The sequence below is a fragment of the Condylura cristata genome, unplaced genomic scaffold (genome assembly GCF_000260355.1).
Source record: "Condylura cristata isolate star-nosed mole 26May11 unplaced genomic scaffold, ConCri1.0 scaffold00006, whole genome shotgun sequence".
In the NCBI taxonomy this organism is placed as follows: Eukaryota; Metazoa; Chordata; class Mammalia; order Eulipotyphla; family Talpidae; genus Condylura; species Condylura cristata.
The window spans coordinates 42,153,803-42,179,138 of record NW_004567107.1 but is presented as its reverse complement, the minus strand read 5'-3'; the positions used below and the strand labels follow the sequence as shown (position 1 = coordinate 42,179,138).

The window sequence follows — 25,336 nt, the reverse complement described above, 5'->3', positions numbered from 1 at the left end:
CAATCAGCATTCTAGAGTTCTCTATAAACTAGTAAAGTGTCACGTGACTTCTTAAGTGCTCACTTTTTCTGCTGTTTGTTGAGAAGGGGTTAACTCTTGAGTGACTATTTAATGGGTTACAATTAGGGCCATTCTTTTAGTTAGAATAGAAAGATACCTTCCTAGTAGCTTCTTAAGATGGAAGTTTGGTACCTTGCACTACAAGAAGCCAGGGTCAAGATAGTTGTAGTCTAACAAAGTTCTAAATGTTGTTAAATGTAATCTCATGCTCCTTGCAGTGCTATATGGTGAGTCACATTTAGAAAATTCCAAAAGATTTTTATAATCACGATATCTTATGCTTTCAACTCTTAAGACAAGCTTCTCATATTATTTAACAAGTCTAATCTGTCCAAATTATTGAAGTAAAAACATGCTTTTCAAGAATATCTGAACATGGGCTCCAGGTCGGTCTTGCAAAGCTGCTTTTTCTTTTACATAATGACCTTGCTGATTGATATATGTAGGAATTTTACATTAATATTTCTAGTATATTACAATTTTTATTACCCAGTTTCCAGACATTTTAGTATATGGATCCTGTTCCTCTATGTGTTCTCTGTTTCATGCAGTAGAATACAGAGACTAGCGATGTTGATTTTTCACTGCTGAAGCAAATTGAAGGGGTTGACAAGGCAACCAGTGTTAAAGGGCCTTAGGTGCTAAAATGTTCAAACATAGACTGTAACCAGATCTATGATTTAGAAGCATAGTTATCACAGGTATTGTGGAGGGCACAAATTAGACATTTAGTGTGAAAGGAGACAAGGTAACTAGTTAGATTGGCATATTTCCATTAATCAGTGTTCTTTAGTGCAATGACTCATCCAATTATGGCTGTATCCTGCTGGGTCATCATTATTCCAGATTCCAGAATGCTATCATGAGAGACTTTGGTAAAAACTTGCAGAATTCTAGGCTCATTATCTGTTTAGCTTTCACCTACTGGTATCTAAAAAGGAAACAAGGATTCTGTGGTTCTTTTTAATAACACCACTCATGTCCTATGGATTTCCTTCCTTCCCTCTAATTTGCTTACATTTACTTCATAGTACATAATAAAACTCACTGTCATAACTGGACTAGTCACCAACCTGTGATTCTTTGTAGACCCTTTCCAAGCATGAAGTTTAAGCTCTATAGTTATCAGTTGCATTTAAAGGCTTTATCTTTTTGCCTTATTGAAATTTAAGGTCTGGATTTCTCTTTCCCTACTTTCTGGAACTTCCCTCTTTGGACTTTTTCAAAACATACTTTTATAAACACACAAGTATTTTTTCATATAGAGTTTGTGTTAGTTTAGAAACTTGAATTCTCTAGGTAGGCTATTTTGCTATTGTTTATTCTATGTTAGGCTTTACTGTCCTCTCCATTCATAACCTCGGCAAGTAGCTCTCTAACATTTCTCACTTATTATTTTCTTCGATAGGGAATATGGAATTGAGGTGCTTAGCAGGGTTGTGACATACTTTATCATAATAACTAAATATTGGTGCATCTTTTTTTATTTATTTTTCTACTGTATATAAATATATTATGAGACCCCTCTGATTTACTTGTATGTACTCCATAAATAAATAAATAAAATTAGTAAAATTCACTGTCATAAGGTGTTTTGCTCTTGAAATATTGGAGAGAACAAAATTCAGGTCTGAAAAAAGATGAATTAATAGAGAAAGCAGGTAAAGACAGAACATGGCAAACAAGAAGATCTATTTCACAGTAGTGCTTTGGGCTAGTGTAGTAGACAGGCACCGGCTATAACAATTTGGGTAATATTTACTCACTGCGGACTTTGAATAGAAACTGTAGTTTGAGATGATAGTGCAAAGGACATCCTTGACATTTCCGCATTTGTACATAAGCAAATACAGAGAATCAGATTTCCTCTCTGTGTTCAAAAACAGCAACCAAGTGTGTACTATGAGCCACTCCCATTGTAGATACTAACCGTAACATTGATCAGATTCTGACACAGAAAAATGCTCATTAATTCTTACACTTCTTTAACCATTAATAATAGCAAAATTGGGTGTATTGGCATTGAAAACATCCAGTAATAACTTACCCATAGTTATCCATTTTTATTCTCTTACCTTATAAAATAATAAAAAAAATACTAAAAGGAAATGTGAAGAACACTAACAACTGCCATATTCCTGTGTTATACAGTTTACCTCCTCACTCTTCATGGCAATTCTGCAAGGCTAGTACTAAAGTTTCATTGCAATCCCTAAAATTTTAGATATGAAAGATCTAAGTTCAGAGAAGTTAAATAACTGCAAAACACACTCAAATAATAAGACTATATACTCCTGATGAAGTTTTTTGACTCCACATCCAAGTTCTCCTTCAACTCTTCAGTTCTTACTTTGGACTTTCTGTTTTTCTGATGTGGGAAATTTGTAACCTGTCAACAATGTCTTGGCACCAGGATTCTTATCAAAAGCTCTACTGCTGTCAGAAGATGGCAGCAGGATCCCTGACTGGGGCTCTGTCTCTAGGGACCTCCAATACTTTGTGTACTATCCTCAAAATTCTCTAAACTATCCTTTGTGTGGCTAGGCCAATAGTATCATCCAAGAATGGAGATAACTTCTGCCTACCATAAGCTGGCCCTTTATATTTAGGACTATGCCGAAATAAAAGTTGTTTCCAAAAGAAGAAGCCAAGGAGCATGAATGTTTAAAAGACATGATTCTGTACATCATGGGTCTGTATATAACTCTAACCATTTCCATCCACATTTGCCTCATACTTTACAGTCCTACCTATCAGTAACATCACAATGATTTCATGTGACAGTTGCTTATCTCTACTTAAAATTACCCTACTGCTCATCTGGTACAATGCGTAAGATTGCCACCATCACAATCACTTTTTTCAGTTTTGTAATTGTCTCCAGAGATACCTATATAGTTTTGTTTTGTTATGTCACAAAGGCAACATAGTAGTTGCTTTACTCTCATTAACATATCAATATGACTTTAATTACAAACTTTCAAGCACTATCTATATCTGTCCTTTGTGGACACCAAACAAGGAAGGTGGTTGTAACAGGAGTATATAGAGTGGAAGAAACAGGAAATGAGCCAGGAAAAGAAGTTTCAGCTGGGTCTTGGGGGATAAAGGAATTACTTAAAATCATTGGATGACCAAGAAAAACTAAGCATTGGAGAACATGAGGGGAAAAAATGGGTGGGGTGGGCTTTTAGAAATACTTGACAATTCATCATGGAGATGACCTATTGGATTTTAAGAATAAATATCTTAAACAGAGAGCAGATTGGGGGTTGCTAGAGGCACTGGTGGGGGAATACAATAAAAAAGCATAAACTTCCAGTGATAAAATAAATAAATCACAGGAATGTAAAAAAAGAAGAGGTATCTTAAAATAGAGTTTTGCTATTCCAGCTCCTTAGTTTTCCTTGGCTTTTTAGAGGAATGTAGATAGTAAGTATAGTCTAAGATGAATGTCAGCAAAGTATTTATAAAGGAATAACTCAAATGCAGTTGTGTTTGCTCACTTGTCAGTGTCAACCTTTATTTTGACACCAACTCAACATCAGCTGTGTGCAGTGTACAGTGTACATCTTCAGCTCTGAGAGTGCTTGGCTATCACATCCTGGACACACTGCTGTGCAGATGCTGCCACCAGGAACGCCAGCAGCTTGGCTACAAAGCAGTGATATTTACATTGATATGGTTAAGTTAACTTGTGATTGTGAAAGTCTCAGTTTTTCATTTCCTGGCTGGCATTTGCAATGTGGAATTGCAACACTGCATTTGCGTGCATTTGTGCCTTTAAAATGTTCTGTGGTATTGTAACATTTGAGAAATTCCCAGGGACCCTCAATCTTCCTATAAACACTAGGTTGTAAACTAAGGACTAGCTCTCTATCTCAAAGTAATCTCCTCTTGCCACTGCTGCACAATTCAGATTTTGCATTGTGTATCTTTAGAGTGTCCCTTTACTGTCTTTGAGTCTTGAGTTTCACTCTGGAGGATACCAATAAAAGGACTAAGATAAGAGACATTAAAAAAAAAATTCTAGCTGCTTCTCTCAAGAACATGTGCACTTAAAGCTACTTTCCTATTGTTTTCCATGAAATCTCATTTAAAATATTTTATTAATGCGAAGAGATGTGCATTCAGGGCTAAGGACCAGTGAACGGTAGCCATGGCAACCAGGAAGCCAGTTGGGAAAGGGGGGGGGGGAAATACAGTAAAAAGTAAGTGTTTTAATCCTTAACTTTAATTCCTTAACTTTGTATTCTCAAAATGAAATGTAAATCAGGCACCATGGAACGATGCAATTTTTCTCTGAAAGGGAAGTTGGCAAAAGAGGATTAGTAATGGACAGGCATGTTTAAGGAATTTAATCACACAATTTGTTGTAAAACTTTTGAGACCATGAGTGGCCAGTTCCTTTGAGTGGTGTCAGTGAGAACCAACAACACATATTTGAAACTGATTAGAGAGCTGGCACAGAGGAATATCCCTGTTTGTTGTTATTGTTATATCATTTCAGCCTATGGTAATGACATGGGAAACCAAGGAATGTGTTTGGTTCTCCCAGTAGACAGGTAGAGGACTGAATGGCAGTTGGGAGTGAGGGGGTTGTGTGGAGCAGAGTGTCTCACTGGGAAGAGAGGTATTCTCTTGATCTTCAAAATACCAGGGAAAGATGAAGTCACTGCTATTTCATATACTACCTTCCCTTGACCTTTTTGTTTCTGAAAATTTTCTTCAGTGTGCAGTACTGATGATTTGTTAAACATATATACCTGATTTCCTTTTTTAATATCATACAAAAATATGGCCCCCACACTGACTTGAAATGTTGATTGATTGACTCAAAAGCACATGTATTTTCCATAGCTCCACATTGGAGGATTATTAGGGATGAAAGAGAGACATGTCTTTCTATGGCACTTTCCCATCCCTCAGCAGTGCATATTTATGTATTTCTCGATAAATTTATTTCTAGTGAACTAAAAGTTACCAGCACACCGAGCTCTTTGCAGAGATCTGAAGTAACTATAACTTGTACTAGCCTCCTGTAGTGTCAGAACGTTAAATTACTTCCAATAATAGCATCATCCCAAGGGGTTGCTAATAATGATGACAGCCAAGCAGCATGAAGCCCAGAGAATTTGAGAGTGGAGTTTGACTGAATTTGGAGTCCCTACCCTACAGACCATGAGGACAAATGCATATATGCTAGGATATCTGGTGAAGAAAAATAGAATCATGTTCTTCAGCTTAGACACTGTTCACCCTGAATAACACTTGTTTCTACTTCCTCATCTTGACATGGTCTTCTTCCTCCTCTTCTTTTAGAACCAGGAGACTACTGTCATCTAGGAATCTAGGATAGAGCTCATAAAATGTAGTTTTTGTACGGTAAGTGGCACTGGCAGCATTCATCATCTTTCTGTACTCCTTGGATTGCAGGCTTTCTAGTCTGGATTTGTAGAGTGAGGTTAATTTCTTGTTTGATTTTTTTTTTTTTGAGAAGATACTTGGGCTTATTACCAGAAGTAGATGATAAGAAAAAAAGACAAAAGTATGTCAATGCCTGAAGAAAGAATAATAGATTCTAAACATGAAATTGACTTTAACAGAGGCTGCAGAAACAATAGGAAGGTTCCAAAGGAGTCTGGTTACTGTCCAGTTCACTGTTAAGAACTTCTCTGAACAAAATCTCCTTATCAAAGACAGTAATTTCACTTCACTTTAACATCAAAAGGCTATGTGATTATGGATCACTGTAAGTCACACAGTCTTTGGAAAAGAGAGTAGAAATTGCCTTCTGTAAAATGTTTTGTTGTAATAGCAAAAGTAATACTGTACACAGTGCTTATGTTGGTGATGTTACTTTGGAAGGACAAGGCTCTAAAGCAGTGTTAAGGTCTCTATGTGGAACAGTTACGAGGGAGCAAGGCCACACCTGGTGACTTACTAAACCAGAAGTCAAAAGAAAGATGTTCTCATCTTGCTTAAGTCAAAAAGATGGCTAGAATATGTAATTTTGAGCTCACTGGCTTGAAATTTCTGTATTCTTCGTATCAAATATATGCTAGACATTGAATCTTTAAAAGCAAGGTAGAAGATTGGACTTGTTCCCAGTCTTTCCAGATGAATGAGAGATATGAAGTGTAAATGTAATGAATTAGCATTTCTTATTGGAAGGATTGCTCATTTGCACATTCCAAGATGCAATGTATAAATTTGAACAGCATTATTTAGTGAAATTTGGCATGAACAAGGACGTAGTGTTATAAGGAAATAAAGTTCCCAAGTGTCTTTTTAAAATATTCTCTTAAGATTTCACTTGACTAGTTCCTATTATATTCATAGCTGATAATTTCAGCTTGCTGAAACTGCCTCATTCTTCTCTTCTCTCATATTGCATGAAGACATGATTTCATCTGTCTTTAGACGCTTCCCTAAAGGGTAAGCATGAATAGTGAATCCTTGATAGTTACTGATAGATTTGTTATTCATTCATTTATTTTATTCACACATTTTCCCCAAATATTTAGGAGGTACCTTTGATATAAAAAGAAGCATTGTTTTAGTTTATGTGATAAAAACAAACATAGATTCTGTTTACAAGGAGTTTTTTTTTTTTGTCTTCTGTGACACATGTATATAGTTTATAAAGAAGTATTATAGAATGTAGGAAACCAAAATTAGTGATACAGAGAAATTGCTGCTAGTGTTTTAATAAAAGGAAGAAATTACTTTGGAATGGAAAAACTTCATGGTATTGAATTTGACTTTGAAGACTGTAGAGGATGTGTTATAGATATGGAGAGTCTGGAGAAAGAGTGAATCTAGATGAAGGAGGCTTGTGGCCACAAGATAGCATGAGATGTAATGGAGACTGAAAGGATTAGAGGACACGGAGACATGGGACATGAAACTACACAGCTGGGTGAGAACCAGCCCACTAAGGCCTGCGTATTTGGACTGTAGGTAATGCTTCAGGGAGTGGTTAAAGAGCTTTGAAGTGAGGGAGTGACATTGTCAGCAATGTACTTGAGGAAAATTAAATTGACTGTTGAGTATGAGGTGGATGGGAGAACAGAAAGCAAGCACTTTCTATTGAAATGACAGCCTTCAGTTTTTAAAAGTAGGCATTTTAAGAGTTGTCCAAACACTCAGGTACATTAGAATCAGCCTAAATCTTCTACAATCTAATTAAATGAAGGGAAGGGAAAAAATGACTTCTGTAGTTAGTGTCTCCCCACACTTCCTAAACTATTGCACAGGCAGGGTTCGTAGTCAGAAATCAAATTCAAAAGGAGACAATAAGGAACTGGTAGGATGGATAGGGGAAGTAATTACCTGATAGCTGGCTGCTTTAATTAAACCTTGAGAATACTTGAATAGACAGAAAAATGCTACACTTGACTGGATGGGATGGAATCTGTGTGGGCGGAGTCAGGAGGAATTTATATAGTTATCATAGAAGTAAATCCTTTGACTTCCTTTGAATCTATACAGCTACAAAACTGGGCCTCACGGGGTAAAGAAAGATGTTTTACATGGTCAAATGAAATTCCATATTGATATGTCTCTACTTGTCTAAAGAAGAGAATCTACCCTTTAATTTATATTCTGCTTTTTAGTTGTTCCTTCATAGAAATTTAAACCCACTGCTGACTATGACCATTTGTGTATTATTTTCCAGTTAGAAAAAAATTGTATAATTTTTGGTGTCATTTTGGAATACTATTTACTTGGGGGAAATGATGTTTTTATAAAGGTAATAATACAAAAAAATTCAAATTGCGTGCCTTTCTGACTTGAATTTCAAATCCTCAGTTCTGTCCAAGATAACTAGATAGTGGTACAGATGAACTATTCACATCCCCAAAGTGTTCTGAAAACATTTTATTCTTGACTTAGATTTCTAATATATTTTAGATTTTTCCAAGGGCATGAAAGCCAACTAAATTCTCTTAGAATAATTTCAGGGTGATATTCATTAGTGGAAAGTGTGCAGTCTTAATTAGGATGCTGTTTGGCCACAGACTATTTCTCCTGAAAACCAAGGGGTTCTGACAGGCATTGCTCCTAAAAATCATCATAGTTTCTAGTTTGATAATGAAAACAAAACAAGCTGTGTACTGTGTTAGTCTCTTTCCTTAGGTCGCTTTGTATAATCTTGTAACAAGCTCATGAAGTTAGTATTATCATCCCCATTCTACAGAAAATGGTACTGAAGCCTTTTGAGGCTAAATATTTTGCCAAAGTCCACATATTAGTAAGTGGCAGTAGTGAGATTTAAATTTGCATCTATTTGACCCCACAATCCTCTTTCTTTTTCCTTTGTCATGTTGCTATACTGCACTACAAAAGAAAGAAGTTGATAAGGTTGGAGCAGAAGTAGATATCTAAAAAATAGATAGAAAAAAAAATGAAAAAAAAGTACTTGTTACAGAGTACTATAATGCTTCTGTGCTGGATATTAATGGAAAAAAAAGTAATAATAGGAATAGTAGTTACATGGCCTTGGATGTTGAGTATATATTGTGCTTTAGTGGCATACTTGATTATCTCATGTTATCCCTAAAACAATCCTATAAAACTGCTATTTTCCACAATGTACAGAAGACACTGAGTTTAGGGGATGCAGATATCTTAACATTTCTTAAGGGTACTGAAGTTCTAATCCAGGCATTCTGGATTAGAGCTATATTCTTATCTTTCCTGATACATATCATGGGTAAGCTATTAAGTGGTTGTTCGTGGCTTAGTGTCGATAGGGCATGAGCTATTTTTCAGAGATAACTCATTCATAGGGGAACATTTAACATCAACTTTTGTGCCAGAGAATGTTTTTAGCAAGTTTGCAGATGACACTGAAGCAGAAAATGTGGAAGCCATCTGAGTAATTGAATCGAACAAAATGCAGCCAAGAGATTTTGCACCACAACAGAGCTTGAAAAGATAGTTTCTAATATAAAGAGGCATCAGAAATAAAGAGTATTACATATAAAGAAACATCTATGGTGTTTACTTGTTGTGAGGTTTTTGTTCATTTGTATTTTGAGCCATACTGTAAATTCCATGAAGGCAAGGAACTCTTGTGTACCATTTCAGCCCCTAGATATAGCAGTTTTGGACAAATGGAAAGGCTCATTAAACATATGAAGAATGAATTAATGAATGAATAATATAACATTTATTTTTAAAAATACTCTTGACTTTTTATTTTGCAGTAATATAGGTTGGTAATCTGGAATAGAACACAGTACACTTTCCTGGCCAGAAAATTGGTTCACTATATTAGTATTGAAATATCTTATGCACATAGGCCCTTGAGGTCCAGTGAAGAGCTATTTGGTGGTGAATGGAACCATTTTCTACATGGGAGAGCAGGAATATGTTAGTAATTTATCTGTATTAAGTTCACACAGGAGCACATAGCTCAATATTATTCCCATTTTACAGAAGGAAACCACCCTCAGGCAAATGAGTACATCTTGGCCAGAATCATACAGTTGTTGGACCACAATTTTGTAAACTAAAGGGATTTAGTTTTTCTCCTAAGTATCCTCTCTTTGTCTGTATAAATATATAAAACTATAAAGCCTGGAAGAAAAAGCTGCCAACAGAGAGGCCTCTTTCGGGAATGAAATTCTATGATAATACAGCTTTTGGAGACTTCTCAGATCTTGAAGGAACTAGCAGCTATGAGCAAAGTTATGCTCTGTGTTTTGGGGGAGGAATAAATCCCAGTGGGTGGAAATTATTGTAGACAGAGATAAGATAGTCCATCTCAAGGCAAAATGTTCTCGTGATTAGACATACTTGACAATACAGGGTGCTGAGCTGTGAGGCAGTGAGCTCCCTGTCATCAGAGGGATTTAGACGGAGGTTGCTTGGCCACCATGATCTGCAGTAATATCATGCAGTTTAATATTATTCTTTTAATTTTAAATTAATTAAATTAAATAAACTGGTTCTTCAGTTACACCAGCCACATTGCAAGTGCTCATGAACCACATGATGAGTGAATACTAGTTAACACCACACAGTACTTTTCCAACATCAAGGAAAGTCCTGTTGGACAGCACTGCTGTGCAGTTGGAACACAGGGTTGTAACCTCCTGATTCCTTTTTACTTTGAAATTCTGTTTCTGTAAACAGTTCTCATCAAGCATCACTTTGAACTAAATAACCAACAGTTTTTGTGGTATCTATACTAGCACTGATTTTATGTGTCTCAAGTTAAGATATACCCCACATGTTTAGCTAGTGACATATTGTGATATGCTCATTAATTAGCTATATATAAAATTTTTGGTTTTTAGAGTTACCACTAACCAAATAAGTATCCCTGTATAGAACTGCAAGGTGTTTCAAGGTATTTCATATTCCCAAAGAGGTTTCTTCAGTGCTCTTTTTGTAAGTCTTCCCTCTCATTTCTTCTCCTCTTTGCAAATTGGTCATCCCCAAAGGAAATGAATTTGATAGCAGATTGTTGGAGATTAATTACCTATGATATGCCAAAGCCACTTCATAAATGTCAGTGCTAAGGAATCCCCAAGAGAGAGAATTTTTAGATTCAACTGGAAATTAATTGTAATTAATATAATAGGTTAATTCATTGTAATTATTTTTAAGCCTTTTGGCAATGAGTTAATTCCCTGAGACCCACATTGCTCTAAGTGTCAAAGAGAATGCTTGATGAAAATGTTCTAGTTATAAACCTTAACCCTCTGGGAAAAAATCCTGCTTGTCTTTCCTTCTGGCTGAGTTTCTTCAGAAATATATTTTGGTAGCATTTGATTTCTGGAGAACAAAGGAATCCCTACAAGGTGATGCATAAACATGCACAGCCCAGATAGACTGTGGTTACTAGAGAAAAGGAAAACAAAAAGCCTTTTTGATTGTGCCTCGTTTTCTTTGGAAGTATGTCTAGTTTCAGACTAACAGAATGCCTTTGCTCTTGGAATAAAATGTAAAGCGACTGAAATTGGAAGAATCTGGGCTATTTTCCCTTTCCTAATTATTTCCACTTGACTCTCTTAATCTTGGACAATTATTCAATCATATCTGAAATGAGAAAATGACGGGGAGTAGAATTTCTGTCTCTTATTTTGAGAGCTTATAAACATTAACAGAATAGTCTTGAACAAAGAAACAAATACAAATCACAATTGACGGTGCCTTGTTTTTAGTATATTAGGAAAAATTCCTACATTGTTAGGGAAGTAGCTCAGATTTCCAAATTCAGGAACCTTGTCAAACCTTGATGGGTGATTTCATTATTAATGTTGAAAAACTATCATAATGGGAGATTGTACAGAAGCTAAGGAGCCAATTTGTTTAGTTGCACCTGGATAGGTTGGGAAATTAAGTCTTAACATGGGTCATTGAACATCAGGATCATTAACACTCAAAACACAAAGACCAGTTTCTGAAACACAGAGATGTCTCCTTTCTTTCTGTTATATTCATGAACCTTACTGCAGATTCATAAATAGAAGGATGCATGTTGTTCTAGTAGTTGCTGTGAGATATATTAGGACTCAATATACAATAAAGCATACTGACAATTAGAGCCATCTAAAATTAAATCTAACTGCCAAGGTGAAGAAGTAAGTTTTCCATTACTGTAGGGTATCAAGCAAACTCTGAGAATTACTGGGGTTGCTGGAAGAGAAGTCGTATCGAAGATAGAAGTTTGGACCCAGTAATATCTGAGGTCCTTTTGGATACTGATGGTTTTGTATATTAGAATTTTGTTTTTAATTTATTTTCCACAATTATACTTTTAGTATCAGCCATCATGGCTCAGAATACCTCACTCCTACAAAACATCTATTTCCAATATTCCTGGCGTATGGGCAGAGCAGAAACTGAAGAAAAAGGAACAAAGGTGCATCTGAGCATCAAGTGCAGGCTGCTCATCAGCTCTTCATTCCTGAACCAAATCAAATAAGTTTTGGAGTTGCTTAATAAGCTGGGTGTTGCCAGAAGCAGATTGCATGTCAGGGATTCAGGTTCTTGTGAATTACTATTAAGGAAGTGCTCCTGGGAGTACCTCATGGAGGAATAAGGAAAGGACAAGGAGCTAGACAGGACTGATCCTACGGGAGCTTTTTTAACATAACTCATACTCCTGAGTTTGTCCCACTTAAAGGCCAAGGAACACTGGTTTGTCATTTATGTGTGTGTGTTGGGGATGGGTGAGAGGAGCTGCAAACTAACACAATAAAGTACCCAGAGCCAGAGAATGGGTATATCAAAGCTAGGGGAGGGAATAGCGTAGAGCTAATAAAAGAGATCAGAGGAGACCTGGGAAGAAGATTGTATATTTTAAAATTCTCCATTAGGAGGGGAAATTAAGACAATACCTCATATTATCCTCATACATCCACTAGGATTGTAACTTTCTTTAGATGAAAAATGGTGCCTTATTTTTACAAATCCAAGCAACACTGAATAATTTTCTTAGATGTTGATCCCACTCTGCCAGGTGCAGTGGGATTTTAAGTTTAAAAGATAGTCATTCCACCAGGTACAGATCAACTTTAAAACATGATTGTGAAAACTAGTTTCATAAAAAGAAATGAAGCCTGAACTACATGTATCATTGCAGGATCTGAAACTTTCCATGTGTCATGAGAAGCCCAGTATGTGCTGGCCTGGTTATGAGGGGCTTCATTTGGGAGGCTATAAACTATCAACTATAAACCGACTCTTGGAGAACTTAGAGAGGAAGGAGGATTCCAGGCAGGAAGAATGAACAATATAAACAATAGGATGTTTGCAGACAGTGAAATAGCACTCTCATAGGTTCAAAAGTTTTTAAAAGCTAGGGGAATTATCTACCATGGTATACCATAAAGGCTCTTGTGTGTGTCCTACACATGGAAGATATTTTTTTCTTGAATATGACATGATAAACTGTATTTTGGGACAGTTTGTCTGAAATCCCAGGTTGGATTGGGAGGAAAGCTGGACGGAAATGTAGAGCCAAGGGTTATAATTAGTGGTCCATCTTGCTCCCTGAACTCCCCTCTAATGTCCAGTTTCCTAAGTGCCTCTCCACCTGGAAGTCCAGAATCATCTCAGGGTAAACTTATCAAAACCAAGCAACTGATTTGCCTTTCATCCACTAACTCCTCTCTTTCCTATTATTCCGTAGGTCAAAAGCTGGAGCCCTCTTTGATTCCTCCTATTATCTCATATTCTGTACCTACTTCAACTCCACCTTCAGATTAGAAACTGACTAGTCTTAACCACCTCAGACTCCAAGCTAACAGTATCCCATTTGGATTGTTAAAATAGTCTCTAACAACACTCTGTTCCTACTGCCTGTTTTCCATGTGATAATCAGATCTATCCTTTTATATTGTAAGTCAAAACAGTTGCTTTCCTACTCACACCCTCCTGCTGGCTTGTCATTACAATGAACTCAAACACTAAATCTTCATGTGTCAGAGAGAAGACATGACCTGACTTCTGGCTGTATCTCTGCTCCCTCCTTTGCCCGGTGCTACATCCTTTCCTATGTCCTCTTCCTTATTCTCATCAGTAGCTGTTTCCAGAATCCATCAGCTTGTTTCCTCCTTTGACTTCTTTCTTTCTTTCTTTCTTTTTTTCCATCCATCTACATGAAATATTCTTGCTACATGCCCTGCTCTCTCATTTCATCAGGTTTCAACCTAAAATATCCACCCTTTTTAGAAGCCTTCCCTGACCTTATGTCTAAAAGCCTGAAAAACTTGGCAATGTGAATCCTCACATAGTTTGCCTGAGTTCCACAGAGACAGGACTGAGAACCAAAGAGAACATCAGGGAAGGCAGAGGCTGAGGATGAGGATACAAGGGACTAGCAGAGTACTGGACAATGAGAAGAAAAAAGTGAGGTGTCTTCTGTCAGTGGTACTGTAGTAGATAACCCCAATTAAGATCATTTAAATCCGTGCCCTGGGGCCACTGTACATGTACTTAAGATCTGTGAAAATAATCTTAAGAAATAATGTGTGTCATGCTTTATTTTTTTCCACTACAGATATTCATATTACTTGCACAGAATAGAATCATGTCCAAAACAGCAGTGGTTTGTTGTATTGCCCCATCTCTACCTCAACAACAGCAATAATCCTTTCCCTTAAGAGCATGGTGTCAGCATCTACAAAGTGATAATGAAATATGTTAGAACACTTGCAGAGAAACTGAGGCCCCTTTGCTCTTTGTCCTACTGGGCTACTATCTAAATGATAGACTCCTGACTGAAATAGAACATCTTGAGAGGAAATTAGAAGCATGTGAGTGTGTGTGGAGTGGTGGAGATAAGAAGTTTGGGGTGAGTTATTTCTTAAGCTAGAATCAATTTAATGTGACATCAAAGAGTCTGACTTTGGATTCTGACACATGGAATCTAAACCTTACTCTTAAAGCTAACTGAGTTTCTCTAACTTGCTTATCCTTGAAATGGAAATCATGGCGATGTTCACCTCATTGGGGTATTGTGAGGCACCCAGCAATGGGCACAAATGGGGATTGTGCATGTATTATTGAATTGAAATGCAATCTTTTAAAGAATGCTAACTGTGAGCACCCATCTTTTTCTGTTGGATTCCTCTGCACGATGCTCTTTTCTTCCTGACCTGAAATGACCATCATATGGTAGTAGCTTTCTATATAGATATCTAATCTATATCAGTCAGACTTTTTGAGAGAAACAGAACCAGTGAGAAACAAATGGGGAGAGAGGGACAGTGATTAAGGAATTAGCTTGTATGGTTGTGGGAGCTTAGCAAATAAGAAATCTGTAGGCTGGAAACTTTGGTCAGTGTTGAAAGTTTTTTGTTTGTTTGTTTGTTTGTTTGTTTTTCAGGGAAACCTTAGATTCTTTCTCTTTCCCTCTCTCTTAAGGCCTTGTACTGAGTGGCTGAGGCCCACACAAATTACAGAGAATGATTTCCTTTGCTTAAAGTCAACTTACTATAGATGTAACCCTATTGATAAAATTCCTTAAGCAACCACTAGAGTGTATTTGAATAACTGGGAACTATATTCCAGGCAAGTTGATACAGATTAACCACCAGTGTATCCCTACATCAGAGTGGAATCTCTCTGAACCATGTGGAATCTCTAGGAAGGGTGGGAGAAGAGACAAGGGGTTTATATGTCTGTGGATAATAATAGGGGATGAAGTGAGTCTCCTAGGAAGCAAAGACCTTACCAAGGATTCCCTACTGCACAAAGTCTAAGAGCCATGAATTGCAGTGTGAATGGAAGTCCCTGGTTTTGTGCAACACACAGCACTTGACAAATTGATGATCAGTGAATTCAGATTTCACTTCTTTTCATAATGAACAATAAAGACATCATCAAATGTAAATTCCTTGTTGTCTCCTAAAGAGCATGTATTAAGCTGGGTTGAAAATTATTAGCACATTTATCTATGGAAAAGAAGATAGATATTTAACTGTTTATAAGACGTGAATCTCAGGCAGCCTTTGTTATTATGAGTTCTGAAGAAAATAAGAAATGACTACATGTGGACCATGTTTTTTTTTTTTTTTTTTTCAAAGATTTATTTATTTGTACATACAGAACTGGGGTACAGGCCAGAGACTCAGGGGCAGTGAGAGACTTCACCAAAGACAGAGTGGGGAGCAGAACAGGCAGATCGAGGAAGTACACTGCTGAGGGGAGCAGTGGGCGGGTCAGGAGAGGTCTGCCTCGCCATGTGGTCTCCTCCGGGGCAGGCGGGAATCGAACTCATGCGGAAGTGGCTTTAGCTTCTCAGTGCAGTGCTTTAACCCGCTGCGCCACCAGGGAGGGTCTGTGGACCATGTTTTAAAGACAATTTGACTTATATGATTCCTTATTCCCAGAATCATTTCTTCTTCCCATAACCAGAAAATTTATAGTTCTCCTTATCATGATTCTTAGAGACCAGTTACTCTGAAACCATGTTCCAGACCAAAGGCATGTGTCATCATCTTAGAACTTTTTAGAAGTTTACCCGAGATCCAACTGAGCAGTTTTGGGGTGGAGCCCCGAGGTGCTTCTGATATATGTACAGTTTTGAGAACTACAGCTTAAGACCATTTACTATTTCATTAAAAATTGTTCTTCTATCTTATTTTATATTCATAGACTCAGTTGTTATTGAAATATAAACTTTGTAATTTGTTTTATGTAAATAGTTGAATTTTCTCTCCAAATGTAAAACTGGATTATATTGAAAGATATCCTTCTCAGGAAATTCTGCAATGTGCCTCCTTCGTCACCCATGAAATAATTCCTGGACTGGAAAATGTTTAAGAACCGTAAATAATCTGGAAGCCCCTTTCAGACTCTTATAATCTGGAGGGAGAGAAGATACTAAACTTACATATCATTGCTGCATTTCTATACATATGGCCCTTCTTTGGAAATTTTGCATAGGTCCTAAAGGCTTGTTCAATTTAAGAAGCACTTTCTAGAACCATGCCTAATCCCAGAGAAAACCAAATTAACTCTCACCACAGAGTCATATGGAATCACACTGTTGGAAAACATGAATACTTGTTGAAGCTAAGGAAGGATTGCCTGCTTTTGACTCCAGGAGTAACCATGTCCGTGAAATTCCTTGGAAAGACCTCATCGGTACTGATAACTGTAAAACCCTAGAGTGGTTGGTAATAGAAAGCAGAAAGACGTTCATGTCTATGCTTTGTATAACATGTGGGCCCCAGATCACATTTTAATGATGGAAGATAAATTAAAAGTGATCACCAGAACTCATTCTAAGCCTTGATTTTTTTCCAGTTTTTCTTAAGCAGCATGAGTTATGTTAGTACCAAAATAACAAAAATACTTTTCAAATGCCCTGGGAAGGTTAGGCATAAACTCAGATAGTCTTGGACAGATATTCCAATGTGGCAAAACTGAGGAAATTATACTTTAATTATGTCTTATTCACTACACGTGTTAAGTGTTCCTTCTTTCATCCTAGGGTCATTGTGCCCTTTTCATAGTTTTGGACTAAAACTTGGACATATGTTTGTCTCTATGAAACTTTTTGAAATCCAAGAAATAACACTCTCTGAACAGTAACTTAACTGATTCTGTGTGTGTGTGTGTGTGGTGTGATGGTTGTGTAACAACTAGATCTCTAATGAAAAAGCTTGATGTGTAGTATTTGTTAATTCCCATGGCAATAATATTCTCATCATGACTGAGTTTAAGCTGTCAATCTGATATCATTGACAAATCTTTCTTCACCTCTCTGGCTATTTCCTTCAGATTCTAATATCTGATTATGGTTCTTGAAAATGTATTACCAGCTACCACCATAAAAGTTTGTAGCAATGCACACTCATATCCACATTGTTCAAGAATGTCTTCCTGCATTGTTTAAGCTGACCATCCTATACTATTTTGCTGCAGTAGTCCTAGCAAACAAAGCAAACAAACAAACAAAAAACATAGACATGTTGAATAGATATAAAATAGATACATAAAATGCAAAAAGAAAGTCATAATTCCACAACTTGGGTTATTGGAAAATTTAGTAGATAATTTTTCCCCTCATCTTTTAAAAACATAGTTGATATATTTTCCTTTATCAACACATAGGAATGTAGGACTACTTTGATTATTGATGAAGGAAAAAAAAAGAAAAAGAAAAACACTAATTGAGATCTACCAGGGTTTAGGTTGGGTAGTTTAAGGGAGATCTGATGATGGGATATTTCTGTATCTAGATTGCAGTGACAGTTACAGGAATCTACCAATGTGACAAAATGACACAGAGCTTTACACACATTATACCAGTGTCAATTAGACTAGTATTGTATACATATGCAACCTTTTCAGGAAATGAGTGAAGGGAACACAGGACCTTTGGCATCAATTTGCAGATTTCTTCAATGTTATTTATTTCACACCCACATTAAAAAAAAAAGTGCCTTCCTGTATTTTTACTACCATGACTTTTTAATTTTTTTATAATATGACAAGTTATAAAAGAAAGTTTATAACTTTGTATTCTTTTGAAAGTCTGCTGAACATTTTTTATGTTTACTATGGTTTTATTTCTCCTTTTTCAAATACTGTGTTCTTGTCAAGGGCTGCATGGTGAGGCAGTTCCCTCCCTGGAGATTCAGTCTTATATGCCTCCCTCTCATTAGCATCCCACCCATTAGATGATTCGTGGATTGGAGAACATTTAAGAGCTTTAAATGATATGGAAGGTCTTTTCCTGGTCTACTAAACTGGAAGGGAAAAGAGATTAACACAGATTTACTCTCTCTCACTCCCCACTTCCATCTCTGGCTTCATCTTCTGTTTTTCTTCTTTAGGCCCCGAACTCATTTGGTTCTAGTCTTACTATTCCTCAGATAATACAAGCATCTACAAGGGTGACAGGCTATCCCCCTGCTTGCAAGGCTGTTCCCTTACCTCTTTCAAGGCTTTAACCAGTGCATCTCCAAGAGACTTTCTCTGTTTCCTTACCTCTTTCAAGGCTTTAACCAGTGCATCTCCGAGAGACTTTCTCTGATCCCCAACGTAAAGTTGCAATCATCCCTCATGTCTACTCACTGTCTTCCTTTCTGTTATAGCTTTTTCTCACAACCAATATTGCATGTATTTTACTTGTTCATCTCAGCTTTCTCTCTAGAATGTAAACTCCATGAGAGTTTCCCTAGAGTCTAGCAGAGTATCTGATACTAAATAAAAACTTATTTGATGAATATGTATACTGCAGCCTTTTATCTAAAGGTTTAGCTATATCTTTAAAAAGAAAACTTCAATATATATGCTCTCTTTAAATACTGAAGAAATCAATTTTCAGTATTTGAACAAATACACTTCTAGATTTTTAAGGTATTTGTATATAAGCAGAGAGCTAATACTTTATATAACGAAGTTTTATGTTGTGATTTTTTTCCATTTGAATTTTACACTACAAAAAATGTTTATAAAGATATCAGATAACTTTTCACCAGTATTTTATTCTAACATATTTATGGCTTAATTTTTTTAGATCTAACACTTTAATATATAAAAACTGTAATTTATTATTGTAATGAATAAAATAAATATCTAAATGTTTTTATTATCATTTATCTTGCTATTGGGATTTTTATTACTGCTAAATGACATTGTGTTTTTTTTTAAATCATGTTCCATAATATTTTAAAATTTAAGTTGTATATTTTCCTCTTATGTTAAATCTATAGGCATCAAATCTCAATGGACATTTCTTAATTACCACTGAGATATTTCATGGCAATTTTTAAAAACACTTTCCAATCTGGACTAAATATATTTGAGTTTGTTTTTGCTATCACTACAAGTTCTGATAAGATACAGAGCAAATTAAAGGAAATGTAATAGGAAGTTGGGTTCCCAGAAGTGGAAATATCAAAGACTGAAGTAAGATCTGCCTCTAGTCACATTTTTTCTGAAGCACCTGCCAAGTGTTATTAGGATTGGAAAACTGACTCTTTTATTTTCAATTAAGCTCAGTGCATAACCCATAGCTGGTGCTTGGTAAGTATTTGTGGGTTGAATTGCATTGACCCTTAGGGTATAATGCCTTTCCAAGAAAGTACTCCAAAAACAGCTTTACTTTTCCATCTGTTTCCTCTTTTCTCCTCTTAGTTGCGGTCCAGTGCAGAACTTCATCCTGAACTGCTCACGGATTGCCTCACTGTGCAGCCTCTGCAGTCAGCCACTTCTCCCAGAGATGCTGCAGCTGATGGAGCTGTGGCGCGCTCCCCAGGGCCTGGGCCTGACCTCTATTCAGGTAAAGCCAGCAAAGGCAGATTCAAATGCAACTGCCTTTTCTAAGCTCATTGTACTCTAGTTAAAATGATGTTCATATGAGAAAATTTCTCCTAAAATCATTTGTGTTTTTGCTTTATCAGTGTATTACAAATTGCAAGCATACTCATAAATAAAGTAAAATAATGCATTAGCTCTTTTAGTTTTAGATTCTTTTGCCAAAAGTTCAGTGCACACAACCCTCCCAGGTATCTTAAATCTATTAGATTAAAAGGAAATATTTCTCCCTTAAGCAAGTAACTGATTGTATGTGGTTTCCTAATGGCACAGTCATTGTTATCTTTGCATTTTGAAAGGAAACCTAGGTCTTTAAGAATGTTCATAGATAGGACAACTTGGGGAAAAGTCCATCATTTGTCAACCATTGCAGGGTGGATATGGCACTCAGACCAGACTCTTCTGCCTGTGTTTGAAAAATAATTGACTAGATGACTATAAATTTTGAAACTTCCATCTATGTAGTGAAAAATAAGAAAGAATTAATATGCTTTAATGAAGTTTATTTTTTCACTTCCTTTCTTAGCCTGGATTTTTGTGTATTTTCTACTCTATAATGGTGATGTACAAACTTGATTAGTTATCATCTGCACATATAAAAAGACTCATTGTTATACTGTGAATCTGAAAGCAAAAGTTCCATCAGCTCCCCATTCCAGAAAATGGGAATTTTCTATTTTCTGGAGTTGCAACCCTGTTTCCACCTTCCATTGGATTCGAGAGTCAGGTTTTGGCTGGGAACTGTCTTTTTTGTTTATTTTTAAGTTTAGTAACTCCAAAAAATTTAATCATTTATTGATGCATAACTGTGAATTATAACAAATATAATACTTGTATAATTTCTTAAATTTGAAAGTTTTCTGTTGATCAGTGTAGGGAAAAGTGCATCTAGAAAAATAGTTCAAGGACAGTCAGCAGAACATCTATAGTTGTTAGGTGTAAGTGGCCCAGTTATTTTGAGTTCTTAGAGACAACAAAGCCTCTGCTAACTGAGACCCCAGGATATGAAATTAAAGCCTGTTTGAGGGCTGCTCAAATTTAACAGAGATTTCAGGTACAAGTATACACATACACATGAAACATGACCAGATAAGTTCTATCAATACATAAATATTTTGCATTATATATATACATGGAAATATGTGATTTTGTTTGTCTTTGTTTGTACCTGTGTCTGTTTAATTTGCCAAGTATTTGATATATGAACATTTATTTTAGTCCATTAAATTATCATTTTAAAGCCACTTTAGTCCATAAATCCATGATCTTCCAATGACCTGAAACCCAGTAATTAAGATTCAGCTAACCAGAACTGAGTGAAAAGTGACCCAACATTCATAATAGTTTCTGGTGATAGGCTAGTCTTGTTGGATTTAAACTTTTTTGAAATGGACTTGGGAAACATAAGCTGGAAAACTTTCATATTGTTGCTCTCTCTGTGTAGTAACATCTAGTACAGGGCTCATTTTAAACTTGAGGTCACATTTGTCTTGAATGTGTTTTTAGTTTTAAAGAGGTTTTGTCAGAGGTAGTTTTGTTATTCCAAACAGAATTCCTCTTTCTCTTCATGATACTTTTTCTATGTCTGATCTTCAAAAAAATTTTGAGCTGCTAGCTTAGAGTCTCCAATTGTGGCAGATGAGCTATCATAATGGATGAGGAACCTAAGATACCACAGAATCCACAAAGCATCTTCAGATTGGCTGGAATTGTCTGTGACTCTGGGGTATTTGAATGGCAGGTAGCAATCTTGCTCAACTATTTTAGCTGGAATTTTATTTCTCACATGAGCTTGTAATTATGAAAGTTTCTCCTTCCTACTTCTTTCCTTGTTCCTGCTTCCCTTGGGTTCTTCCCTTGGGTTTTCTTTTTTCTTGATCTTTTTTTTAAAAAAAAATTGATTATGCCTTACGTTTTGGTGATGCTCATATAAGAAAACTCCTAAAATCATTTGCATTTTGCTTTCATCAGTTTAAAGCAGAACAGCCAGAAAATACTAAAAAGTAAAAATTTTAAGCCTTTGTCTTAAAGTTCTCGAAAATGTGTTCTCCAGGAGTGTATGTTAACACCAGGTTCATACCTGTACTAAAGAAAAGAATCCAAGTGGTGAAAAATACCAAAGGAAAAGTAAACTTTTTCATCAATTAGTTAAATATAAAATCTGAAGTGTAAGGCAATTTGATGGAGATTAAGACTTGGCTAAGTGGCAAAAGTACTTGGAATTATTCCCTTTATATTCTATTATGCAAAATCAGGACAATATTTATTTAATGGCTATGAAGCACTTATACCTTCCAGTGCTAGTAAATTGATTTATCAAAAAATATTTGATGGAAACTTGTTAAATATATATGGGTGTAGAACCAAAGGCAGTATTACCAATGGGCTTTTTTAGAAACCACAATGATTGAAAACTCAGTTTTGAAGAAGTCATGGTTTTGAAATGAATTTTTTTTATGACTGTTAGACAATGATTTGTAGGATTCTCAGAGGGAATAGTTTGCAAAGCATTTAAAATGAACAGGAAGATGACAATTCTGACTGTACAAATCTTACATATCTCGTAAAACATTGACTTCCCTTATTGAAATAATCTTTTCAGGTTGGAAAGAGTTTGACTGGCAAAGATTGCCTGGAAAGACTTATAATTCTGTGAAAGAGAAGAACATCCCAGCTTAAACTAGCCAAATGTTACTTGAAGTCACCCTGAGAATAATATTAAATTGAGTTGTTTACTTTCCTATGGCTCTGAAAATCCTGGGGCTCCCCAACCTGAGAACAATCTTGTGACCTAAGTGGAAGGCCAGGCAGTAATGAGCAGTTCTCAAGGATGGCTCACTGCCTTTTGCTTTGAGATTCTATACTCCAGACAGATGATGTTTCAGACCAATAAGTAAATTTAGGTGATTTATTTGATAATCTGAGGCAGAAGTGCCACATAACCAGTAGATGATTGTGTCATTACCTCTTTCTAAACTTAATGCCTCTGTAGATCTTGTAGATCAGCTGCTTTGATGAAATAATGATGTGGATAAGTCTGCAATTATGAATCTGCTATGAAGGGAATAAGCCTACAGTTAGTGAGTCTGCACTGTCATGGTCAAACTGGACTTGTGCCCAGTCTTGGCAGAGAATCCATTCACTAGCAAAGAATGCTCTACATTTTTTTTTATTGAGTGATCATAAAAATTATGAGCCCCTCCAAACAAACTGTACTACATATTCAATAAAAGATGACCTTTGCAAATGGCTTTAACCATGACATGGAAACCTATGTAGTTGAAACAGTTGAGTTCCACAGAAACCACCTATCAAGACGAAGAGGGCAAGGACATCTACAAGAATAAGGGAATTTTATTGGTACCACTTCTACAGGTTTATAAAATCATTATCATGCTTTAACACTTACAGTCCTATTGCGTTATTCCAAGTTGGAATATAACATTAAATTTTGAGGGAAAAAAGAACTGCTCAGATAATATAGAAACTGTAAAGGACAAGAATTTTGGAAGCCATATATTTCATTTCAAATATTTCATTTCATTTTTTTTTCTTCTTTACTACTGGGAATGAAGACTTTTTTCCTTACAATATCATCACATTTTGTAAAAAATACCAGATATTAGATTCATACACAATTTATGTTTGAATTTAACATATTTCATGAAATAGTTAGTTTCTTTTTAATGTAATTTTATGGTATATGTTTTAACATTTTCTGCATTCTTAGGTTGTGAATATTTGCTATATTGAGACAAATTGCAGAATTGTATGGTCTAGAAATTATTTAATATGTAAAAGTGTCTCATATAGTATAGATTCAAAAAGTGGTTATGAACTTAAAGATTTTATTAGAAGGTTCTAATATGACACACAAATTTTCCAATAGGGAAAATAGTAGACTTGTAAAGATCAAATGTGATTTATATAAAAGTTCTTGCAAAGGTTTAGAGTATTATGAAACTGGAATAATTACTGCATGCATCATCTTCAAAAGCTTTGCTTTGCTTGGAATTCATCAGCAATGAAAAGGAATAGAAGATCTTGAATTTGGTGGTGGAAACTTAGGGTGTAGATTTAAAGGGAAGTATTTGGCAATAATGTCTTTCTCATGCCTTTTCTGCCATTGCCTTGAAATAACATCAGATTCTTGCATTGCTCTTGTAAACATATGCATCTGTGATTGGCCCACCAGGTTGGATAGGGGAAACAGTTGTTGGCACTGATAACTTTTTTTATATATATAATAGTTTATTTTTACATATTTTTGTGCATTTTTCCATCTCAGTTGCAATCCCCTTGGGTTTCCCATCACCAAATCACCCATGTGCCGGCACTGATAACTTTTAACCTGAGGATTTGGCTCTCCCAGACTCAGCCTATTCTGTGGCATATATTGAATCATCTAGTAGGCTTGTGAAAATACAGATTACTGGGTTGCACCCCCAGAATTTCTGATTCAATAAGGCTGAGTGAGTCCTAAGAATTTTAATTTCTGCCAAATGTTTCTAACAAGTTCTCAGGGAACATTAGGTGCTGTTGGTCCTGGACCCATACTTTGAAACCATTGCTCTGAATCGTAAAAAAAAAATGAAAATATGACTTGTAGCAAAACATGATCTGAACTTTGGTGGGAGTTATAATAAGACTCTTCCCTGGTTAACTAGATGGTATCCCCTGGTTAACTAGATGGTGGTGGGAGAAAAGGGTACTTTCACAATAGATACATATATCAAAGTACCACAATATACCTTTCAGTAGCTTTCATTTTTATATCAGTATGTCTTAATAAAGTTTAAATTTTTAAAAGTATTTCTAAGCTGGGGAAGGATTTTCACATTAAAATAATGTGAATGAAATCTGTTCACAGAAAACAGCCTAATAGTATCACTGATACGCTGTATATTTACAAAAATAGCTAGAATCATGTTTATCATGCTTCTCTAGTATTTACAGTTAAATAATTGTAGAGAGTGAAAATGGATAAAATATTGGAAAATAATTTTGCTAAAGTTTATCTTTCTGTTTCTCTCTACAGAACACCTATAGATGGCTATTAAGCTTGTTCTACCATACCTGCATGCTGTGTAGTGGCATTGCTCATGTTTTGATTAGGAGTGAGATTTTAAACCACTCAACTGAAGAAAATTAAAACTCTTTTTCCCAGCTAGCAAAGGACACATTTAAATCTATGCAACTTATGTTAATGACTTTATATGTTTGCAAGCTGCTTAATTTGGTGCTTCAGTTTTCCATATCCACTTATTCCCTTGTATTCATGTTAGTTTCTCATGCAAGATTAAGCTGCATTATTCAGCTTCATGATTGTACAAATGTTTGCTGTAAAAATATTTTTGTGGTTGAGCAAAAACAATTCCCCTCCTCATGGAAGAGAAAAGGAAAAAAGTGAGACTATGCTATTTGTTCCCATTAGGCATATCTTGATTTTCTTTACATTATCATTCCTCCTTTTCCCTAT

General features: G+C 35.9%; 1 protein-coding gene across 1 annotated transcript in view; it reads left to right on the top strand.

The window, feature by feature from the left end:
- Positions 1-25,336, top strand: part of GLIS3 (GLIS family zinc finger 3) — a 453,341-nt gene that overhangs the window by 368,574 nt on the left and 59,431 nt on the right. Inside the window, exon 7 of the mRNA XM_004677635.1 lies at positions 19,678-19,822. Within this exon, the coding sequence (XP_004677692.1) occupies positions 19,678-19,822 (145 nt within the window). The remainder of the gene's footprint in view (positions 1-19,677; positions 19,823-25,336) is intronic.